A 24,795-nucleotide genomic window follows, 5' to 3' on the forward strand; every position below is an offset into this window, starting at 1 on the left:
AAATCGTTATCAAAAATCAAATTCAAATTCGTTTCCCTATTCAAATTACTTTCACAAAACCATCCAAGAATCATTTCAAATCATAACAATAAACACAACAACAACATTTTAAACGAATTACCGGGGGACCATAGGGAAAAAAAAAACTTATTAACTCCTTTCTACAAATCGTGGTTATGGCTGATTTGTCGCCTGGCCAATGAATGCAACAATACCTGACAATATTCCAGTTATTGTGGCTGCCGCCGACCAAATAGACACATTTATTGTTGGCTGTTGTTGTTGTTGATTTTTTGGTTGTTGAAAGAGGGGGGGCAGAGGTAAGGCAGATTTTTATTTCATTTGGTTTATTAATCGATTAATTTATATGCAAGACCATAATGGTCAACAATTCACAAATATCTGGTAGCAGCCGTGGCAGCAGTCGGGTGGGTGAGTCGTCAAGTCGTGTGATTGTGGACATGGTCGTCGTCATCGTCATGATGATGGTGCTGGTGATATTGATGCCTGGAAGCAGCACATTATGGGCTTGTAGCAAGCAAGCGCACATTTTGTGTGTGCGTGCATACTTGCAGTGAAAAGATATTCAATTCGATTCCGTGTGCTTCTGCTGATGATTGTCAATAATGGAAATCATTTGTATGACCATAAAGAAAAAGGAGCGACGACAACAGCAACAATGAAACACTACATTCATGTGACAAACTATGGGATCTTACAGACCAACAGCGCACTACCTCTAACTGTTGAGATTTCTACAAGTAAAGATAGATGGGAAGAAAGAGATGGAACCCCCTCCTTACAGTTCTACGGTGTGGTTCCACAAAACAGTCTTTCTTTCACAATAACAAAGCCCGGGAAAAAGGGAAAGGAAATGAAATTAAATAAAAGCAAAGCAAAGAAAAGCGAACGAAAGAAAGAAAAGTTTCTTTCTTTTTCCATTCCGCATGAAATTGTAGGTATACATTGTTGAAAATAATTTCCCTTTTAGTGGCTCTGCAGTTTCGCTTGACTCTGTGTTTGGTTTTGGCTCTGCTCTCCATTCTGTAGCATTTAAATTTCTTTCCTTCGTCTTGTATTCACTTTCAATATATATAGTATATTTAATGGCTGCATAGGCACGATCTTCATTAGGATTCTTGAATGGCTGGCTATACACAGTTCATTACACTTATTTTTCTTTTGCTGTTGCTCCACAATCCACAATCATCAGCCGCTTTTCCAAATGTAAGCAAGCAAACCAGCACTCATCACACAGCCGCCAAGGAATGGCATCATCCAACATTAACCAAACAAATAAAATGTAAAGTGGCGAACTGAACTGCATGCCTGCTACTTGCCGCAGAGGGCACCAGAGAAGAAAAAAAACGAAGACGACATCATTTTATAAACAAAACAGAATTCCAGTGCCGTTGACGTTGGTGCAAACAATTCAAAAATGTGTGTTACACTTAAAATAGGAACACATGTCTGTTTTTGTTGTTATATCAAATAACCGAGCAAACGAACGAATCGAGATGGGTGTACTTTACAAACAACATGTACCGTACAACCATGCCAAGCAAGATGTAAGGCGGATATTTTACAATTGGAAAATTTTTGTGAAAAGGGGGCACAAATGGATCCTGTGTTTGAAATTACACAGTAAAACGATGTATACCACAACATTTCGCCTTCTTTGAGGGTATATCAAAAACAGGCTAATGGATAACCTTTCACTGGAGGACCTGTTGTAGAAGGTTGACTATCTATCCAAGATTAAAAAGTTACTATCTACTTCCCTTAAGGACGACTTTTGGGATGCCTAAAGATTGCCTGTAAAGGTATAACATTGAAATCCTTTGGAAATTCTCTCTACAGTTCATGCCTTCCCTTTGGGATCTTTCAATGGGATACTTTGAACTGTCTCCGAAATGTTTTTTTTTTTACTTTATTCATGTCGTATACCTTGAAGTCCTATATAAATTTCCTATCTATGCAAGATGTTTAAGGAAGCTGCAATAAAGAGGTGTGATCGGAGTCAGATCGACATATTTCATAGTTCTTGCCTTTAGGGTTTATCAATGGGGGAAATTTATGTAAACCATCTCTCATATACATTTCGCTGAGATTTCATAGAGACGACCTATGGGTCATCTATGTCTGGAAGTCATGTGAACAGTTTTATGTAAAAAATTTACTCTCTCTGCAAGACCTTTAGATGACCTTCTTCATAAAGACCAGTTATTAAGGCTCTATAAAGAGAAGACTTATTGGTATCATGGCTATGGAAGTATTGAATTTTTTTTCTATCTACCTATGATATTTAGATGATCTCCTATAAAGAGATGTCATAGAAACCACATGGATTACCCTTAAATTTCACATCTATATCCTTCCCTCTAGGGTCTATCAATGGAAAACTTTTGGGCGTTCTTCTTCCGGAAAGCCTTTCCTTATGGATCTGTAAAGGGAAGACAATTTGCTAACCAATCTCCGCAAGTCATGTAATGTTTTCCTGTATAAGGCTCTCTATCTATCCATGGCCTACAAAGGATCTTCTATGAATGTTTTCTTATATAGAATAGCCTGATTTTGTTTGGGTGACATATTAAAGGGGCTTCTACAGAAGCTCTTCTGTATACAGAATATATCTTATGCGTAGAAATCTATCCGAGGTATTATTTCATTTCCCTTAATAGTTTATGTGGGATTGAAAAGCTGATTGGTGCTGATTTTTGGGTAGAAGACCTTTCACTAATCTTAGAAGGCCTTGAGTTCTTTTATAGCTGGAGGTTCTTACACCGACATCCTCTAAGCATTCCTTAAAACTTCTATGCTGAGGTTTTCCGTATAGCCATTGAATACCTTTTGAAAGTCTCTGCGAATGGATTTTCTTCCAAAAAGCACCATCGGCATATCTCTTTTCCAAAGAATACCTTGAGAATTATGCCACCCAAAGATTTTTTGTAAGATCTTCCATGGATTTTTTCTCCAAATGTGAACACTTTCTTTTCTTATGTTAGGAAATATCATCTGAACATACGATATTCTATCCATACATATACATTGTTGAGGGCCTTCAAACCATGGGAGACCTTTTGTAAAACCTTCTACGGATACATTTTCAAGAGATCCTCCACTGATACACCAGCATAGGATATTTTCCGTAGGACTCCCTGATTTGAATTAAAAATCAGCTATCTATGAAACTCGTATGATAATAGAAGCTCAGTAGCATATCTTTTATCTCTGGAAGACCCATAGTAGGTCATCCACTAAAACGCAACGACATTTATTTGTCCGAATTATAATCCAGGATTTCCCTTTGGCTCGGACATTCATTACTGACTGCCTTCATTTTCGAACACTTATGGTAAACTATTCTAATGATGATGGAATGCTTATAGACAAATTTATGTCAATACTCATACCTAAATAAAATATATAATTAATTTTCAAATTTTTATATACTCTAATCCCCAATAACACTTACCTTCATCTAATAAACGTTCCACATGATTGAAGACATTGGGAAATGCTGCCAACTGTTTGCGATCCTTAAGTAATTGAGCCAAATAATCAGCAATACTTTGTGTCGTCTGTTGCTGTTGTTGCGGTGTTTGTTGTGTCACCTGCTGTTGTTGCTGCTGCTGTTGTTGTTGCTGCTGCACCACAACTGGTTGATGCTGCAGCGTTTGTTGTTGCAGCTGTTGCTGAACCGCATTGTTATTTTCACAGACACTCATGATGTAAAAAATGTTGAGTTTGTTCAAAACAAAATAAAACTTATTTCAAAAGATTCTTTATTGCTGGCTTCACTAGCTGAGATGATGATAACACTGATGCTGATCGTTAGACGATAGATAATATCCTTTTGAGGATAATATTTATTTTGATTATGAAAGGAGTTTCCAATAGGGGTGTTTAGGAAATAGCTAAAACTTGTTTTATTTTGTTTGTTGGAAAACAAATTATTGCACAAAATTTACTGCTGGTTGTTTTTATTGTTTGTTTCACTCTAGTTTTCTTTTTTTCGGATGGAAATTTAATTGTTATGATCTAAAAGAAGAAAATGAATTATTTTAGTATTTATTTCAATTAAAATCCAAGTATTTTTTATAAACTTTTAAACGAACAATCAGTCTTTGACTTGTCACAACCGACCGAACACGATAAAACTTTGTATTAAATTTGTTATTTTTATGCTCTGGCTGCTGGGGAGGGAGTATTCTCCATCTGCGAGAGAGAAAGAGCAACGAAAAAAGGAGGAAAAAAGCAAACGAACAAAAACAATACTACCACCACATGACACACCACCGTAAAATAAAAACAACACCAACAACAATACCCCAAAAGAAATGAGAATTCTTCATGCATGATGCATACACAAACACACGCACACACATGCTCACAGCATTCCCACCTACAGAGTGTTGACGACGACGGCCACACTACTCTCATTATTATCAATGTTGTTTTTGAGATGCTGATGATGATGCTTCCTCTTCTTCTTTGTGCCATCATTACTATTAACAAACAGAGACGGCCGTTGTCGTTTACTCTGCCACGAGAGAAATTAAAAAAGGGAAAATTCAATTAAAAGAAATTTCTTCTAAAAACCTACAGAGAAAGAGAGGAAGAGTCGTTGGGGAATTAGAAAGATTCTAAAAATATAAATTGATTTAATATCGTGAAAGGCAACAACGGAAAAAATAGTCGAAAATGATTAATCCAATTTTATAAAAATACCTACTTAAAGAAGTAAACGCGTCAGCCGATATATAATTGCATGCGTTCTTCTTTATTTATTTCTAAGAAGAGGCTAGAGAACTAAGTTAATGAGAGTGTGGCCAACTAGTGGGGAGGTAGAAAATCGTTGTATTGTAATAAATCGAGCTATTCTATGCAAACATATTATTTTCTACATGTGTGACGGATTCATTTTTAATTTTTTTATAGCAATTTCCGACCTTATTCTACCTTTTATATCCTTTTGTGTGAATTACAGAAAAAAAATTATTTTTAATTTAGAGTTCTTAATAATCAAGCAAAAATATTTTATGCAGTTCCAATTTTGATGTAGAACCAATATAACAGTACATCCAGATTTTCGTTTTTTTTTTTTTTTGGAGGTTATGCCTCGATTTTCAACTAAATTAACTGGAATTTGGTATTTCGGATTCATTATGGCAGTTCAACTATTTGCAAAAAAACTGACAATAGTTCATTTATCCTATATTTATGTTTCAGAAAAAGGAAAGAAATCTTCTCCTGCTATATCTTTTCCCCTAAAAAAAATCTGATATATGAAATGTAAACATATGTTTGTGTGGTTCGAAAAATATTAGAGGCAATAAAATGGCCACAATAATAAGCATTGAGAAGAATTTAAACGTATCTATAAAAGAAAACAATATTGTTATATATATTTTTGTATCCTTCTTAAATATTACGAGGAACATTTGGGTAAAATGGGTAATTCATTTTACTTTTTTACCCTTAAAAGTTATGCTAGAATGTTGTTAAAGAACGATATATAAATGGAAAAATGGTGAAAATGTCGAATTATAAAAATAAAACGTATCATTGAACTTCTCAAAGAGGAACACCATTTTCAAGACAATATTTCTTAATTAATTCCCAATCAGGAAAATAAAAAATGTTGTAAAATAAAAAAATGTCCATCGTCACAGGAACAAAATGTCCACATAACGTGTTCAATAGAACAGAACTAAACCAATTTTTTTCTCACTTCCTTCTTAATAGGTAAAATAAATATATAGAAATAAGAAAAGTTATCAAAAATAGCAATTTGCTGACACCGTCACAATATCAACAAAGTAACAGGAAATCGCTAAATTGACATTACCGTTTGTAATCCTCTCATAAAAATATGAGTTGAATAACAAAACCAACGGAGAGAGGGGTGTAAATACAAAACAAATATTACACTGGGATAAAACTGAAGGAGAGTGCATTTTTCAAAGCAAACCGGCTTTAGTAAACATAGGACCTTCCTTCCACCAAAAGGAGGATAGAAAAATGTTCATTTTACACAGGACAATGATCTCACAGTTACTATGCCTCACAATTACAAGCTCTCTTTCTGTTCTCATAGAAAGGTTTGTTGTTGCTCTTTTGATTTGTGACCCTCTTTCGTTTTGTTGTTTTTTTTTTATTTCTACGGTGTTTTTAATATTCAAATGACGTTTACTACGAGAAAACCCATCAGCCAACCAACCAGTCGACCAAATGGGCAAAAGAACAACAAGACCAAGAATAATAACAATAAAAAAAATTGTCATAAATTTCTCCTTCAAGTTATTTTGGAATGCATGAGATCAACAATGGCTGGCTGGCTGGATGGATGGATGAGTCGCGTCGTTGTAGGCAACAGCAGCAACGGATAGATGGATGGATGTTTATTTTTAGACAAACAAAATAAATTCACTTTTTAAACACAATTCCTACTTTTAAGTGCCTTTTTTGCTTTAGAAAATAGAATCTTTGTTGCTTTTACTCTACTCTTTGTGCGTGCGTGTGGTGGCGGCGGTGGGTGTGTGGAAAATTCTTTGGTAGGGTTTTCTTGTTGCTTTCTTTCTCCTTTTTCCACAAATTTAATACAAGTTTTTTAGACGTCTTCTTGGTTTGCTTTTCTGGGTTCTTTTTCATGTGTTTTTCTTGATTTTTCTCTTGTTTTTTGTGTGTTTGCACTAAACATACTTGTTTCTTTGCAAGAGATTTGTTGTTGTTGCTCTTCTGGTTTCTATTTCACTTTTTTGCTTTGATTCAACTTGTTTTTGTTATTTTTTCTTTGCTATTTTTCTTCTTTTTTTTTTTGTTAACTCACACAAAAAAATCGATCGTGATTTGAGATTCAATTATTGACTGGGGGTTATAGAAAGAATGTTGCTCTTTTTTACTTTATTTCATAAATTTACTTTTACTCTTTATTTTACTTTTTATATTTCTTATGTTAATTCCTTTGTTTTTGTTGTTGCTTTTAATCTCAATTCATCCCTTTGCGCGATGATGATGATTTTATGTTAAACGAAATATTTTTGATTTTCTTTACGATCTTTTTATTTCAGACGAGAGATGATGTTTGTTGTGTATTTTATTATTGCTTCTTCTTTGATTTGATTCTTTGTTGTTCAATACTTTATTTCTTTTCAATTCACGGAAAAAGCGCTGTTCACCGACCGAGATACAAAAAAATAATACCCACCAAAAGTCAAAGTTGCCGAACTACACCTCAAAAAATCTAAAATCGATATCGATTGTGGTCTACCAAAAAATCGAAAATCGATTTTAAACTCATTTCACAATATCGGTAGATCGATTGTTGTGTGGTGTTTTCTTGCTCTATCCACGGAGATTTGTGGGGTACTTTTATTTCGTAAATTATTATTAATTTCGTTATGAAATTAGGTAAATGTGTTTAAGAAAATACTTGTTTGAACTCGTGTTAATTATTTTATATAGCAACCAATAAAATTTATGCATTACTGAGGATGAAAATGAGTGGAGAAATCGTCCGTACCTGCGAGAACATTTTGCCTAAGAATACATTGAGTATGTGAGAGGGAGAAAATATGTTATTTGTTGTTGCGATTGGTGGGAGAACATGTTATTTTTTGCTACAAAGAACAAAATAAACGTTTGAACATCGAAAAGAAAGGCAAAAACAATATGTGATCATCGTTGACAATGCATCACAGGCCAGAGTTGTGTGGAAAGAGTAGTAAATGACGACAGTGTTCTTGGTTGGCAGTTAGTGGTGTACGTACCGTGAGGGTGAAGCAAGACGACGTATTTCTCTTGCAATTATTTAAATTTTTCGTTTTGTATTGGAAAAAAGAAAGCAATATGTCACGTTTTAATTAAAATGGTTAATATTCAATGTCAAAAGATTAGTTGAAGCGCCTATTATCGTCTAATTTTCAAATGCGACATGATCTGTTTATTATATTTATAGCCGAAATTTGAGTTCCAGCAAAAAAGTTATTCAATAGCGAATAGCGATGAATCTGCCCAGTAAGCATAACAACCAGTAATATTAAAAGAGGCATACATAGTCTTGGAAACTCCAATACAAAACCATTTTGGCTGGAAAAGGTTGTTTTTATCATCAAAATTCCAAAAATCGTTTGAAACATTTGTACTAACTACTCTCTCCCATTACAGCAAGAGGTTCTATATTTTTGTGGGATGTCTTCAATATTTCCTTTGCTTCTAAAAGAAGGAACTGGACCAGAATTTTGTTTGGACAATTCAATTAGTTGTAACTTTCCGGGAGAAGCATTGTAACTGGGAAATGTAAGTGCTTCGATCTCTAAACGGATCTCTAAACGGATTTAGAAGTTCAGTCGATAGACATCTTTCCCTGTGGATAATTTAAGCCACACCAAAAAAATACAAAATTCTCATTCTCCCTTATCCACAGGTGTAGGACTTGAAACAACAACACATTTCCATATTTGCAATAACATCCAAACTTTTATCTTTAAATTACCTCTCGTTATCACTTCTCTTAATTCATTCATAACCCACTGATGTAAAATTAAAACAACTAAAACGGAAATTGTATTCTTACCATAAACAGCCACTGGAATACTTATCAAATTGCTTACCTTTGAGACACTCTCCCCGCCCTTGTGGCCCGTAACACAACAAAATTCCATCACCAGAATTTTCCCCTCAACCACTTGACAGGCTGAAGGATAATTTGCATAAGATTTTGGTGAAAAATGTCAATACCAGTCCACACACACACTCACCGACAGCATTCAATGGTAATTTGCATGATTTTGGGTTTGGAACAATCATCAAACTGTGAGTGTCAGCAAGCCAACCCGCCAACCAAAGCAACCAGTCAGCAAGCCATGTGCCATGTTAGCTGGGTCCCATATTTGTATTTGATTTAATAAATTTTAATGCATTTGTTTTTTGAGGGGAGTTGACAAAACACAGCCTACACAGGCATTTTAAAAAATGGAAAATAAAAATATTCGAATTTGATATATGTTCTAAAGGTACTATGTATGGAGATATGCAATAAATTAAAAAATATATGTATATATTTTTTTTGAATGAAGAGAAAGTATAAAAGTTTTTTAAAAATATAAGAGTAAAAAGAAATTAAAAGGTATCACTCGGTTTTGGCGGACAGTTGTATACCCTTAGCCAATTTCCATTTATTTAAATATATTTTGACTTAGGTTATGATAACTCAAATTGTTAACCCTTTATGGGGGTGGTTTGGAAGGAGTGAAACAGTATTGGCCATTTCGTTTCTGAGCCAAGTCTGCTATAAATATTTCAACGTGCTGGACTATATCGACAACTCAATTTCTCTTTAACTGGATTTTAGGAAAATGTTAGCGTTAGGTACGAGATATAGTGAACCGAAGCATTGGGATATGCAAAATTTAAAGAAAATTGAACATTAATTTTCCATTTTATGCAAATAATTTTCAGTATTTTAACCTTTTGTGGAGGAGGTGGCAGAAGTAGTTGGCCGACAGAACTTTATATTTTTTCAACCAGAAATCTTGTGTAGGTATAAATATTGGAGTGTATGAAATTTGAGGAGAATCGAAGGCTTATTTCGCATAGTATGAGAGCTATAATTAATGAAAAATTTGGAACCGTTGTGGGGAATGAACCTCAAGGAGTGAACCGATATGTTCCATCTTCACATCAGTTCTATTGTAAATGAAAATATTGAAATGCATGAAATTTGAAGTGAATTGGATGCTTATTTTGTATTTTATGAGAGTTATAATTATTCAAAATTTTTTACTCGTTATGAGGGAGGTACTGGAAGGAGTGGACCGATATATTCCAACTTCAAATCATATTTTGTGTTGGTAAAAATATTGGAATGTGTGAAATTTTAATATAATCGGATGCCTATTTCGTATTTTGTGGAAGTCATTGTTTTTTTTTAAAAAGTTGAGCCGTCGTGGGACAGGTACCAGAAAATGTTGACCGATATCTACCAATTTTACACCATATCTTGTGTTAGTGGAAATATTGGAATATGTGAAATTTGAATGGAATCGGATGCTTATTTCGCTTCTTATTAGAGATATAATTAATCAAAAAGTTTGAACCCATTGTGGGGGAGGTACCAGAAGGAGTGAGCCTATATGTTCCATCTTGACACTGGATCTTGTAATAATAAAAATATTCGGATGTGTCGAGTTCGAAAGTAATCGGATGATCATTTCGCTCATTTATGAGCTTCGTGGTTATTCAAAACTATTATTCAAAGGAATGGACCGATATCTACCATCTTTACACCAGATATATTGTTTGTGAAAATATTGATATGTGTGAAATTTGAAGTAAATTGGAGGCTTATTTCGTATTTTACGAGGGTTATAAATATTCACAAAATTTTGACCCGTTGTGGAAGAGGTACTAGAAGGAGTGGACCTATATAATCCATATTCACAATATATGTTTGGTTGAGAGAAATATTGAGATGTGCCGAGTTTGAAAGTAATCGAATGCTTATTTCGCATTTTATGAGGTTTATAAATATTCAAAATTTTGACCCGTCGTGAGGGAGGTACTAGAAGGAATGGACCGATATAATCCATATTCACAATAAATGTTTGGTGGATAGAAATATTGAGACGTGCCGAGTTTAAAAGTAATCGAATGCTTATTTCGCTTTATATGAGGGTTATAAATATTCAAAAATATTGACCATTTAGAGGGGAGGTACCACAAGGAATGGACCGATATAATCCATCTTCACAACATATCTTTGGTTGATAGAAATATTGAGATATGCCGAGTTTGAAAGTAATCGAATGCTTATTTCTCATTTTATGAGTGTTATAAATATTTACAAAATTTTGATCCGCTGTGGGGAAGGTACCACAATGAGTGGACCGATATAATCCATGTTCGCAACAGATCTTTGGTTGATAGAAATATTGAGACGTGCCGAGTTTGAAAGTAATCGCATGCTTATTTTGCATTTTATGAGAGTTATAACTATTCAAAATTGTGACCCATTATGGGGGAGGTACTAGATGGAGAGGGCCGATATAATCCATATTCACAATATATGTTTGGTTGATAGAAATATTGAGACGTGCCGAGTTTGAAAGTAATCGCATGCTTATTTCGCATTTTATGAGGGTTATAAATATTCACAAAATTTTGACCCGCTGTGGGGAAGGTACTAGAAGGAGTGGACCGATATAATCCATCTTCACATCTGATCTTTGGTTGATGTAAATATTGAGATGTGCCGAGTTTGAAAGCAATCGAATGCTTATTTCGCATTTTACGAGGGTTATAAATATTCAAAATTTTTGACTTGTTGTGGAGGTGTTGACCAATATAATACATCTTCACAACAGATCTTTGGTTGATGGAAATATTCAGACGTGCCGTGTTTGAAAGTAATCGCATGCTTATTTCGCATTTTATGAGGGTTGAGGTACCGTTGTGGAGGAGGTACCAGAAGGAATGGACAGATATCTACCATCTTCACACCAGATATATTGTTAATAAAAATATTGAAATGCGTGAAATTTGAAGTGAATTGGAGGCTTATTTCGCATTTTATGACGGTTATAAATATTCAAAAATTTTGACCCGCTGTGGGGGAGCTGGAAATATTGAGACGTGCCGAGTTTGAAAGTAATCGAATGCTTATTTCGCATTTTATGAGGGTTATAAATATTCAAAAATTTAGACCCGCTGTGGGGAGCTACTAGAAGGAGTTGACCGATATAATCCATCTTCACAACAGATCTTTGGTTGATAGAAATATTGAGATATGCCGAGTTTGAAAGTAATCGAATGCTTATTTCGAATTTTGTGAGGGTTATAAATATTTACAAAATTTTGACCCGCTGTGGGGAAGGTACCACAAGGAGTGGACCGATATAACCCATGTTTACATCAGACCTTTGGTTGATGAAAATATTGACACGTGCCGAGTTTGAAAGTAATCGAATGCTTATTTCGCATTTTATGAGGGTTATAAATATTCACAAAATTTTGACCCGCTGTGGGGAAGTTACCACAAGGAGTGGACCGATATAACCCATATTCACAACAGATCTTTGGTAGATAGAAATGTTGAGATGTGCCGAGTTTGAAAGTAATCGAATGCTTATTTCGTATTTTATGAGGGTTATAAATATTCAAAATTTTTGACCCGCTGTGTGGGAGCTACTAGAAGGAGTTGACCGATATAATCCATATTCACAATATATGTTTGGTTGATGGAAATATTGAGATGTGCCGAGTTTGAAAGTAATCGAATGCTTATTTCGCATTTTATGAGGGTTATAAATATTCACAAAATTTTGACCCGTTGTGGGGGAGGTACCACAAGGAGTGGACCGATATATTCCCACTTTACACCATATTTTGTGTTAGTATAAATATTGAGATGTGTGAAATTGGAAGAGAATCCGATACTTAGATTGCGTTTTATGAGCATTTTTGTTATTTAAATTTTTGTGCCCTGTGTGGGGTAGGTACGAGAAGGAGTGGTCAGATATCTACCATTTTAACACCAGATCTTGTGTTGGAAGAAGTATTGAGATGAGTGGAATTTTAAGAGGATCGTATGCTTATTTCGCATTTTATGTGAGTTATAGTTATTCAAAAATGTTGACCATTTAGGGGGGAGATACCAGAAGGAGTGGTCCGTTCTACCCGACCTTCATATTAGTTATTGTGCTGATAAAAATATTGAGATGTGTGAAATTTTGAGACAATCGGAATCTTATTTCACATTTTATAAGTTTTACAATTATTCAAAATTTTGACCCATTGAGGGGTATGTACCAATGGGATTGGTCTGTTGTTCATACCAGATCTTGTGTTGTTAGAAAAAATTGAGAATTTTTTTTTACAATTTTTAATTTTCTTTTAATTATTCTTTTTTTTATATTTTGAACCTTTGTCTGGAAGGTAATTGATGTAGTGGGTCGATATTTTCCATTTTGGCACATGACCTAGCAGTTATAAAAATATTAGGATTTTGAACACAAATGCATGATCTTGTCTTGTCTTTAAGGTAAATAATTTTCTTTGAAAATTTGACCTTTCGTGGTAAGGTACCAGAAGGAGTGGACCGAGATTATGCGTCTCTGAACTCGATTTTACTTTTAATAATTTTACTCTCTTCGAGTGTTATCGTTCATACCAGCTAGTCTGACAGACGGACGGACGGACATCCTTAGATCGACTCCAAATATCCTGAAACGGATATGGTCCATTTGGACCTAGGGTTATAAATATTCACAAAATTTTGACCCGTTGTGGAAGAGGTACTAGAAGGAGTGGACCTATATAATCCATATTCACAATATATGTTTGGTTGAGAGAAATATTGAGATGTGCCGAGTTTGAAAGTAATCGAATGCTTATTTCGCATTTTATGAGGTTTATAAATATTCAAAATTTTGACCCGTCGTGAGGGAGGTACTAGAAGGAATGGACCGATATAATCCATATTCACAATAAATGTTTGGTGGATAGAAATATTGAGACGTGCCGAGTTTAAAAGTAATCGAATGCTTATTTCGCTTTATATGAGGGTTATAAATATTCAAAAATATTGACCATTTAGAGGGGAGGTACCACAAGGAATGGACCGATATAATCCATCTTCACAACATATCTTTGGTTGATAGAAATATTGAGATATGCCGAGTTTGAAAGTAATCGAATGCTTATTTCTCATTTTATGAGTGTTATAAATATTTACAAAATTTTGATCCGCTGTGGGGAAGGTACCACAATGAGTGGACCGATATAATCCATGTTCGCAACAGATCTTTGGTTGATAGAAATATTGAGACGTGCCGAGTTTGAAAGTAATCGCATGCTTATTTTGCATTTTATGAGAGTTATAACTATTCAAAATTGTGACCCATTATGGGGGAGGTACTAGATGGAGAGGGCCGATATAATCCATATTCACAATATATGTTTGGTTGATAGAAATATTGAGACGTGCCGAGTTTGAAAGTAATCGCATGCTTATTTCGCATTTTATGAGGGTTATAAATATTCACAAAATTTTGACCCGCTGTGGGGAAGGTACTAGAAGGAGTGGACCGATATAATCCATCTTCACATCTGATCTTTGGTTGATGTAAATATTGAGATGTGCCGAGTTTGAAAGCAATCGAATGCTTATTTCGCATTTTACGAGGGTTATAAATATTCAAAATTTTTGACCCGCTGTGTGGGAGCTACTAGAAGGAGTTGACCGATATAATCCATATTCACAATATATGTTTGGTTGATGGAAATATTGAGATGTGCCGAGTTTGAAAGTAATCGAATGCTTATTTCGCATTTTATGAGGGTTATAAATATTCACAAAATTTTGACCCGTTGTGGGGGAGGTACCACAAGGAGTGGACCGATATATTCCCACTTTACACCATATTTTGTGTTAGTATAAATATTGAGATGTGTGAAATTGGAAGAGAATCCGATACTTAGATTGCGTTTTATGAGCATTTTTGTTATTTAAATTTTTGTGCCCTGTGTGGGGTAGGTACGAGAAGGAGTGGTCAGATATCTACCATTTTAACACCAGATCTTGTGTTGGAAGCAGTATTGAGATGTGCGAAAGTTTAAGAGTATCGTATGCTTATTTCGCATTGTATGTGAGTTATAATTATTCAAAAAGGTTGACCATTTAGAGGGGAGGTACCAGAAGGAGTGGTCCGTTCTACCCGACCTTCATACAAGATATTGTACTGATGAATATATTGAGATATGCGAAATTTTAAGACAATCGGAATCTTATTTCACATTTTATAAGTTTTATAACTATTCAAAATTTTGACCCGTTGAGGGGGATGTACTAGAGGGATTGGTCCGCTCTATCCATTGTTCATACCAGATCTTGTGTTGATAGAAATATTGAGACGTACGAATTTTTTCAACAATTTTTAATTATTTTTTAATTATTCAACAATTTTGAACCTTTGTCTGGAAGGTTATTGATGGAGTGGCTCGATATTTTTCATTTTGGCACATGACCTAGAACTTATAAAAATATATTATAAAAATGTTAGGATTTTAAACACAAATGCATGATCTTGTCTTGTCTTTGAGTTAAATAATTTTCTTTGAAAATTTGACCTTTTGTGGGGATGTACCAGAAGGAGTGGTCCGGGATTATGCGTCTCTGAACTCGATTTTGCTTTTAATAATATAACTCTTTTCGAGAGTTATCGTTCATACCAGCCAGTCTGACAGACGGACGGACATTTCTAGATCGTCTCCAAATGTCCTGCAACAGCTTTGGTCCAAATGGACCTAGGGTCTATTTCGATTAGGCACGTTTTGGCCGTATCCATTGACATATACCCTTTGTGGTCATATGGCTGAGGGTATAAAAATGTCTTTAAGGCACTCACAATAAACATTATAATCGTTTTTTTAAATCCAAAATTATTGCTCAAAAAATTTCAATTAATTTTGTTTTTTCAAAATTGGCATTAATTATATCCTTTTCAAATACAATTGTCCGTGATGTTCAATTCCATAAAACCTTTTTTAAATCACTAATTACAACAGTAAACAATACCTCTCTCTCTCTCTCTCTCTCTCAATTTAATCCATTAATCGAAATACCTACATCTCTAATCAGGTGCATTCATGTCCAATAGTGTTAAGAAATAATGGGTACATGGCATTGTTATCAGCGCATACCATGAAATCTTAACTGGTTGTCTGGTTTTCATTTCAGATCTACTGAACCTCACCACCACAAACACACACACACACAAACAAATTGCCAGGAAGAAGGCAGACATGCAACGCAGACCGGCAGCTCGGAATGTCAACCAGCAGCATAACTCACAAGTATTTGCCATAATAAAGATCTAATGGAATTCCATCATGCGGGTGTTTTATGGTCAGAAAAAAACTCTCTGGTATCTGGTATTGGCTGTTTACTATTTGCAACTTGCAACATGTTTGTCAATCTCAGGCGGGCCAACAATGCGTACGAGACGACACTGCACAAAAAAACGAATTGACGAGGACGACGACAACAACAATCGCGATGGTGTTTTAACAACAGCTTTCAATCATTGGAATTGAAATGAATTGTGATTTGTGATTTGTGATTGCAACATTTCGTTAAGGCAGCGATGCATGAAATTCAAATATTTACGAAATCAATGGCTTGGAAAAAGAGCTTGCCTTTTGAAAAAAAAAAAAAAAAAAACATTACAAAAGACTTTGTTGCTGTCAAAAGAGCAGTAGAAGATATTTAGATAAACTGTCAACAAAGCCTTTGTGGACATCTGAAATTCCTCAGGCAAGTTTAAAGTGGAAGGAAGAACAGAACAATTGTAATAAAAGGTTGGCTAAACCGAGGAACTCCCAGAGGTTGGATGATCACATCGTTATTAAAAGTAGTAAAGAACAATCAAAATAATATCAGTCGCTTTTGCCGACAGATTTACATCCCCGTCTTGAGTTCTGATTATTCAAACTGTTGATCATTTTGTGGGGGAGGTCCCGTGCCAGATTTGGACTACAGCCTATACTTCATATGAAATATGTGCAAATTTTGGAAATATGCGTGAGGTAACAGATATAGCGGACCGAAGTACTCGATTTTCATACATCATATAATGCAGATAAAAATACTGGTATGAGCAAAATTTGAAGGAAATCGAACATTTATATCCAATTTTATGTGAAATCATAAATTTCGATAAATTCCATATTCATATCAGATTTCTGGTTAAGAGAAATATTTAGATATAGCAAGTTGTAAAGAATCGCCGACTTGTTTCGCAAGATATGACAGATATAAGTTTTGGAAATTGTGACTCTTTGTGGGCGAGGTGCCAGAAAGGGGTTGGCAGATATAAATCATCTTCGCAATAGATCTTGCGTTAGCAAAAATATTTGAATGGGTGAAATTTGAAAAGAGTGGGATGCTTATCACGGCCTTCTTTGAGGGTTTTGTTTTTGGGGGACCAGAAGAAATAGTACGACCTGTACAATATTTTTAACAGATCTCGTGTTGATAGAAATATTGATATGTACCAAGTCTGAATGGAATCGGATGTTTATTTCGCGTCTTATGAGCTTCATAGATACTCAAAATTTTGAACCGTTGTGGAGGAGCTACCAGGAGTGGACCGATGTATTTCATCTTCTCACCAGATCTTGGATGAATAAAAATATTGTGATGTGAGTAATTTGAAGAGATCCAAATGCTCCTCCTTTGTACCAGAAGGAGTGCGTCGATATATCCCATCTTCATACCAGACCTTGGGTTAATAAAAGTATTGTGATTTGTGTAAATTGAAGAGAACCGGGGCTTATTTCGGATTTTATGATCGTTTTGGTTATTCAAAACCTCGACCCTTTGTGGGGGATGTACCAGAAGGATGGGTCCGATCTCTACCATCTTTATTACAGATCTTGTGTTGATGTAAGTATTGAGATGTACCAAGTCTTAATGGTATCGGATGTTAATTTCGCGTGATATGAGTTTCATGAATATTCAAAATTTTGAACCTTTGTGGGGGAGGTACCAGAAGGAGGAAACCGATATATTCCATCTTCATACCAGACCTTTGGTTGTTAACAATATTGTGATGCGTGTAATTTGAAGAGAACCGGATGCTTATTTCGGATTTTATGATCGTTTTTGTTATTCAAAACTTTGACCCTTTGTGGGGGAGGTACCAAAAGAAATGCTCCGATCTCTACCATCTTTATAACAGATCTTGTGTTGATAGAAATATTGAGCTGTGCCAAGTCTGGATGAAATCGGATATTGATTTCGCTTTTTATGAACTTCATGGATATTCAAAATTTTGACCCTTTTTGGGGGAGGTACCAGAAGGAGTAGACCGATATATCCCAAATTCACAGCATAACTTGTGTTAGTAGAAATAATGGGATGGGAGGAATGTTCCGATCTTCACCATCTTTATAACATATCTTGTGTGGAAAGAAATATTGTGCTGTCCCAGGTCTGAGTGGAATCGGATGTTAATTTCTCATTTTATGAGCTTCATGGATACTCGACATTTTGGGGAGGTACCAGAAGGAGTGAACCGATATATCCCACCAGACTTTGCGTTATTAAAAATGTTGTGATACGTGTAATTTGAAGACAATCGGATTCTTACATCACATTTTATAATTATTCAAAATGTTGACACTTTCTGGGGGAGGTACTTGATGGAGTGGACCGATTGTGTCCATTTTCGCACCTGACCTAGCACTGATGCAAATATTAATATTTGCAAACTTGGAGCAAAATAGGAATATCCTTTCTTTCTGTGCAGTAAATAATTTTCTTTGAAAATGTTGACATTTTGTGGGGGAGGTACCAGAAGGAGTGGACCGTTATTGTCCATCTCCGAACTCGATCTAAGTTTGACAATAATATTACGATGTACCAAGTTTGAATCAAATTGGATACTCCCTTCGAGAGTTATCGTGCGCACCAGCCAGACAGACAGACGGACGGATATCGCTAGGTCGACTCCAAATGTCCTGAAACGGATTTGGTCCAAATGGACCTTGGGTCTAAAACCGTTATTTCGATGAGACACGTTATGGCCGTATCAAATGACATATAGCCTCTCTAGCCCTATGACTGAGGGTATAACTAGCCATGTAGCTGAGGGCATAACTAGCCATAAAGTCTTTTGTTATTTTCGACAAATTTTGAACCTTTTTCTCTGTATCGAATTGTATCGAATTTTCTGTAAATTTCTGTACGCGTACAAAATACAAACCACTTTTTTTGGAAAGCTTTCCAAGTTTCACTCATGACTCCAAAAATAAAAGCATGTTGGTGTTGATATCAACATTCTTTCGATGAGAATTTTTTATTTACTTTGGAACTCTTTAAGTTCTGATAAAAATGCAATTCACTGCAACGAAGATTCAAAGGGAAACAACATTGCCCAGGAAAAAAGCAATTGCCTTTTATGGAAGACATGTTGCCCGAAAACCCGAAGACTTTCTTTCCACACTCTTTCCCTTTACTGTAGTCTACTAGAAGCAACTGCCACGAGAGAGCCCGCCGCTACAATTAATTACAGTTTTAAAGTGGAATTTTCTAAAATATGGTTTTGACATGGATTTTTTTCTTAAATTTTTTTTTTACTTTTTACATTTTCTATTATATTTTCTGAAAAATTTCCACTTTTTTGTAACGTTGATTCTTTAAAAAAATATTTTTAGTGTTTTTTTTTCTGAAAATATCCTTTTTTCTCTACAAATACTGTTTTAATATGTATCCTGTAAAAGTTTTCTCCGTGTAGCAATTTTCCAATACTCCAACTTGAAAACATACAGCAGTAGTAATTTATTTTTATTTTATAAAGTAAAATTTTTAAATTAAAAAAAAAAAACAAAACGAAACAAGTAAAAGTTGATCACACATTTTTGGCATAATGCGTTTCCAACCGGCGACGATTTGTTTTGATGATGAATGAAAACATGCAACAAACAAATAACAACAACAAAAACAGCAACAACATTACTACATAACTGAATACCAAATACTGTGATTAAATTAAATGGAAATGGAAATTGTTAGACAGCAAAACAATTTTTCCCACATACATTTCATATTCCATGCAACTTGCAACTCGTCAGTCATTCATCCATCCATCCAACCGACCGACCGAACAACAAACAACCAACCAACACACAAAATGTCCAGATTTGTTACACAAATATATGTTTTTTTGTTTTAATAAAAAAAGAAACGTTTTGTTGAATTACAAATCGTTGGCGAACACGCACGCACAAGAGTTTAGATGACTCTCTTCCCTCTCTACAACTCTCCCTCACCATAGTACATCATTTATTAACTTATTCCATTCGTTTGGCCATGTAAGTATTTTTGCAATTTTGTAGTAATTTCAAGCGATTGCGGGTGAGAAAAATCTATGCTTTTCCCCCATAAACGGCAAGGATAACAACATTGTTTGGAAAATGAATAGAAAATTGCAAGTTAACACCTTGGCTTTTGGCTTGGCATGAATGCAACTTTGAATCTTGGAGAAAGAAATGGATGGAAAAAAATTTAAAGCTTGGAATAGCAAGAAAGGTCTTCAGGTTTTTTTTTAGATGTTTTTGTGTATGCGAAAAGAAAGAGAAAAAACAAATAGAGAACAAAAGAGAACGTACGTTATTCTCTTGAGAGTTTTAGAATCGGAGAGAGAGTGTTTACACTTCTAGGGCAAAGAGGAAATCAAAAATAACTTTCTGTTTCGAATATTTACTTATTTAATAATTTTCAAAAAAAAAAAAAAAACCAGTAAGGAAAGCTCAAAAGTCGGGCGGGGCCGACTATATGATACCCTACACCACTATGCATATTTAGTAGAGCTCTCGTAAAAAGGTTTATACAGGGCATTTCAGAGCTCTATGAGATATTTGGTACAAAATCAAAATCTATCTAATTCTATCGTGCATTTTACGAACTATAGCTATCTCTGAACCGGGTTTCTCCAAATTTTACGTATTAGCTTCTAGACTAGTGATTTGGGCTGATATTGACCATTTAGTGCACATTTAACCCGAAATCGGATGAAGATATATATGAGAGCTATATCCAAATCTGAACCGATTTCGATAAAATTTAAAACAGCTATTCCTGTGCTCCATCTAATACCTGGTACCAAATATCACGGTTGTGGAGTGAATATTACGAATGTGTGGGACTAAAACTCTAAATCGGATGAAACATGTATATGGTTGCTATATCTATATCTGAACCGATTTTCACTAAATTTGATATACTTGCTTCTAGGCTGAATTTGGTCCGATGTACTAAAATTCAGTCCATTTGGACTTATATCGGCCATTTGGTGCACAATTAACCCGAAATCGGATGAAGATATATATGGGAGCTATATCCAAATCTGAACCGATTTCGATAAAATTACAAACAGCTATTTCTGGGCTGTATCTTATATCTGGTACCAAATATCATTCTTGTGGAGTGCATATTACGAATGTGAGAGGCTTAAACACCAAATCGGATGAAAGATATATATGGGAGCTATAGCTATATCTGAACCGATTTTCTCCAAATTTGATATATTTGCTTCTAGGCCGAACTCGGTTGGGTGTGCCAAAATTCAGGTAATTTGGACTGATAGTGGACATTTGGTGCACATTTAACCCGAAATCGGATGAAGATATATATGGGAGCTATATCCAAATCTGAACCGATTTTCTCCAAATTTGTTGTATTTGCTTTAAGGCTAATCTCGGTAACATGTGCCAAAATTCGGGCCATTTGGGCTGATATTGGCCATTTGGTGGTCAATTAACCCGAAATCGGATGAAGATATATATGGGAGCTATATCCAAATCTGAACCGATTTCGATAAAATTTAAAACAGCTATTTCTGTGCTCCATCTAATACCTGGTACCAAATATCACGGTTGTGGAGTGCATAGTAGGAATGTGAGGGACTTAAAGATCAAATCGGATGAAAGATATATATGGGAGCTATAGCAATATCTGAACCGATTTACTCCAAATTTGATATACTTGCTTCTAGGCCGAACTCGGTTGGGTGTGCCAAAATTCAGGTAATTTGGACTGATAGTGGATATTTGGTGCACATTTAACCCGAAATCGGATGAAGATATATATGGGAGCTATATCTAAATTTGATCCGATTCTCACCAATTTCAATAGGGTTCGACCTTGGGCCAAAAAAATATTGTTTGGAAAATTTCATCTCAATCGGATAATAAATGCGACCTGCATTTTGTTCACAAGAATACATGGACAGACGGACGGACGGACAGACGGACTGACATGCATAAATCGACTCAGAAAGTGATTCTATGAAGGTTCTCAAAAGTAACTATGGGTCTATCTCGTTTCCTTCTCCATGTTACAAACAAATGCACAAATACATAATACCCTTACCACTATGTGGTGTAGGGTATAAAAAATAGAATCAAAACAGGTAAAATAGTATCAGTAGGTTTCGTCGACAAATATACAGGGTGAGATAAAAAATCTGCAACAAAGTCAAACGCCATAATTTTTACTTTTGTTTTTTACATGTGGAAAATAGATTTGTTGGAATTGGTCACCTTTAGCACGAATTATGGCCAAACGGCCAATGAAACCGTCACACGCTGCCCGAACGTGTCTCTGCGGTATTTTGGCCCAATCCCGGCGAAGCGCATGCTTGATGCGATCGGCACTTTGGTATTTTTTAGTGCCAACCTTACTTTCCAAAATATTCCAGACACAATAGTCCATCGGATTGGTATCTGGATATTTTGGTGGTGGTGGAAATGAAGCGAGGAATCTCATTTTGTAACCATTTTGTGCTGAGTGCGAATGTACTGAGTCCTGTTGGAATGTTCAAGGTCTGCGGCCAAAATGTTTGCGTGCCAAAGGCTTTAATGCACCCTCCAGAATATTTTCGCGATAATATTCGGCATTTATTCTGATGTCACGCCGATTTATACGAGCGGAGAGTGACCATCGCCTGTTATGGCGGCCCACCATGGCCGGCGCTTGAGTTCTGGTGGCCCACCGAATCTCGGTGCACATTTTCAGTTGACCTCTTTGGTCATTTTGTTTGTTTACAAACTGCTGGACAACGAATGTTTTCTCATCGGAGACAACCAAATTTGGCAGTTCATCACTTTCGGCCAAGCGAAGCAACTCTTAAGCTCTTTTGAGTCTATTTTCTTTGCGTTGCGGTGTAAGTTCTTGCACTTTTTGGAATTTCAATGGCTTTACCCCGAGCTTATTTTTCAATATTTGCCGAATGGAATATTGTGATATGTTCAGCTCACGAGCCATTTTTCGGCCACTGTGACGATCAAGTCGCTTCTTTACTTTTCGAACCATTTCTGCTGATGTTGCTGTTTAGTTCCGAACAGGATGTTTATTTCTGAATTTATAATGGTTTTGGTTATTCAAAACGTTGACCCTTTGAGGGGCCATTATAACAGATCTTGTGTTGATAGAAATATTGAGCTGTGCCAAGTCTGAATGGAATCGGATGTTAAATTCCCGTTTTATGAGCTTCATGAATATTCAAAATTTAGACCCTTTGTGGGGGTGATACCAGAAGGAGGAGACCGTTATATTCCATCTTCATACCAGAACTTTGGTTATTAACAATATTGTGATGCGTATAATTTGAAGAGAATCGGATGCTTATTTCGGATTTTATGATCGATTTTGTTAATCAAAACTTTGACCCTTTGTGGGAGAGGTACCAGAAGAAATGGTCCGATCTCTACCATCTTTATAACAGATCTTGTGTTGATAGAAATATTGAGCTGTACCAAGTCTGAGTTGAATTGGATGATCATTTCGCGTTTTAAGAGCTTCATAGATATTCAAAATGTTGACCCTATGTGGGGGAGATACCTGAAGGAGTAGATCGATATATCCCACCTTCACTGCAGATAATGTGTTGTGTGTGTAGAAATAATGCGAGATATGAAGAGAACCGAATGCTTATTACGGATTTTATAATCGTTTTGGTTCTTCGAAAACTTTGACCCTTTGTGGGGGAGGTACCAGAAGGAATGTTCGGATCTCCACCATCTTTGCCAAGTCTGAGTGGAATCGGGTGTAAATTTCGCGTTTTAGGAGCTTCATAGATATTCAAAATGTTGACTCTTTGTGGGGGAGATACCAGAAGGAGTAGACCTATATATCCCACCTTCACTGAAGATAATGTGTTAGTAGAAATAAAGGGATGTGTAAAATAAGAAGAGAACCGGATGCATATTTCGGAATTTATAATGGTTTTGATTATTCAAAACTTTGACCCTTTGTGGGGAAGGTACCAAAAGAAATGTTCCGATCTCCACCATCTTTATAACAGATCTTGTTTTGATAGAAATGTTGAGCTGTGCCAAGTCTGAATGGAATCGGATGTTAATTTCCCTTTTTAGGAGCTTCATGGATATTCAAAATTTTTGGGGAGGTACCAGAAGGAGTTAACCGATATATCCCATCTTTACACCAGACTTTGGGTTATTTAAAATATTGTGATGCGTGTAATTTGAAGACAATCGGATGCTCACATCACATTTTATGGGAGTTATAATTATGCAAAATGTTGACACTTTGTGGGGGAGGTACTTGATGGAGTAAACCGATATTGTCCATTTTCGCACCTGACGTAGCACTAATAGAAATATTAGGATTTGCAAACTTGAAGTAAAATCGGATTATCCTTTCTCTGCCTGTGCAGTAAATTATTTTCTTTGAAAATGTTGACATTTTGTGTGGGAGGTACCAGAAGGAGTGGATCGATATTGCCCATCAACGAACTCGATCTAAGTTTGACAATAATATTACGATGTACCAAGTTTGGACCAAATCTGATACTCCCTTCTAGAGTTATCGTCCACACCAGCCAGACAGACGGACAGACATCGCTAGATCGACTCCAAATGTCCTGAAACGGATTTGGTCCAAATGGACCTACGGTCTAAAACCGATTTTTCGATGAGACACGCCATGGCCGTATCAAATGATATATAGCCTCTCTAGCCATATGGCTGAGGGTATAACTAGCCATATAGCTGAGGGTATAAAAAAGCCTTTTGTTATTTTCGACAAATTTTGCACCTTTTTTCTGTATCGAAGTGTATCGAATTTTCTGTAAATTTCCTTATGTCCCATATCCAGTCTGGGATGTAGACCAAAACCCCAAAAGAGTTTCGTATTCTTTGTCCAAAATTTTTAAAGACCCTTAAGGTTACTTCCCTTTTGTCATTTAAAAATCCTCTAGGTATAGAAGACCC

General features: G+C 35.6%; 1 protein-coding gene and 1 long non-coding RNA gene across 8 annotated transcripts in view; one reads left to right on the forward strand and one right to left on the reverse strand.

Annotated features, from left to right (window-relative positions):
* LOC101892226 (protein held out wings) overlaps positions 1-8,633 on the reverse strand; it is a 174,863-nt gene extending 166,230 nt beyond the window's left edge. For 3 of the 6 annotated variants that reach the window (XM_059118273.1, XM_059118259.1, XM_059118274.1), the window contains exons 1-2: positions 6,706-7,226; positions 3,476-4,041 (exon numbers count right to left, since the gene is read on the reverse strand). In XM_059118273.1, the coding sequence (XP_058974256.1) occupies positions 3,476-3,728 (253 nt within the window). In that variant the 5' untranslated portion in view covers positions 3,729-4,041; positions 6,706-7,226. Of the gene's footprint in view, positions 1-3,475; positions 4,042-6,705; positions 7,227-8,615 lie in introns of those variants that run through there. The other 3 variants (XM_059118270.1, XM_059118269.1, XM_059118265.1) reach the window with 3 other exon arrangements.
* Positions 7,327-9,063, forward strand: LOC109612928 (uncharacterized). 2 transcript variants are annotated; one of them, XR_002194741.2, is made up of 4 exons: positions 7,327-7,413; positions 7,961-8,100; positions 8,170-8,301; positions 8,588-9,063. It is a non-coding gene; the product is annotated as an uncharacterized LOC109612928 (long non-coding RNA). The 2 variants fall into 2 exon arrangements; XR_002194740.2 differs by lacking the exon at positions 7,327-7,413 and adding an exon at positions 7,428-7,873.
* The last annotated feature ends 15,732 nt before the right edge of the window (positions 9,064-24,795 follow it).

The sequence above is a fragment of the Musca domestica genome, unplaced genomic scaffold, assembly GCF_030504385.1.
Source record: "Musca domestica strain aabys unplaced genomic scaffold, Musca_domestica.polishedcontigs.V.1.1 1, whole genome shotgun sequence".
Classification (NCBI taxonomy): domain Eukaryota; kingdom Metazoa; phylum Arthropoda; class Insecta; order Diptera; family Muscidae; genus Musca; species Musca domestica.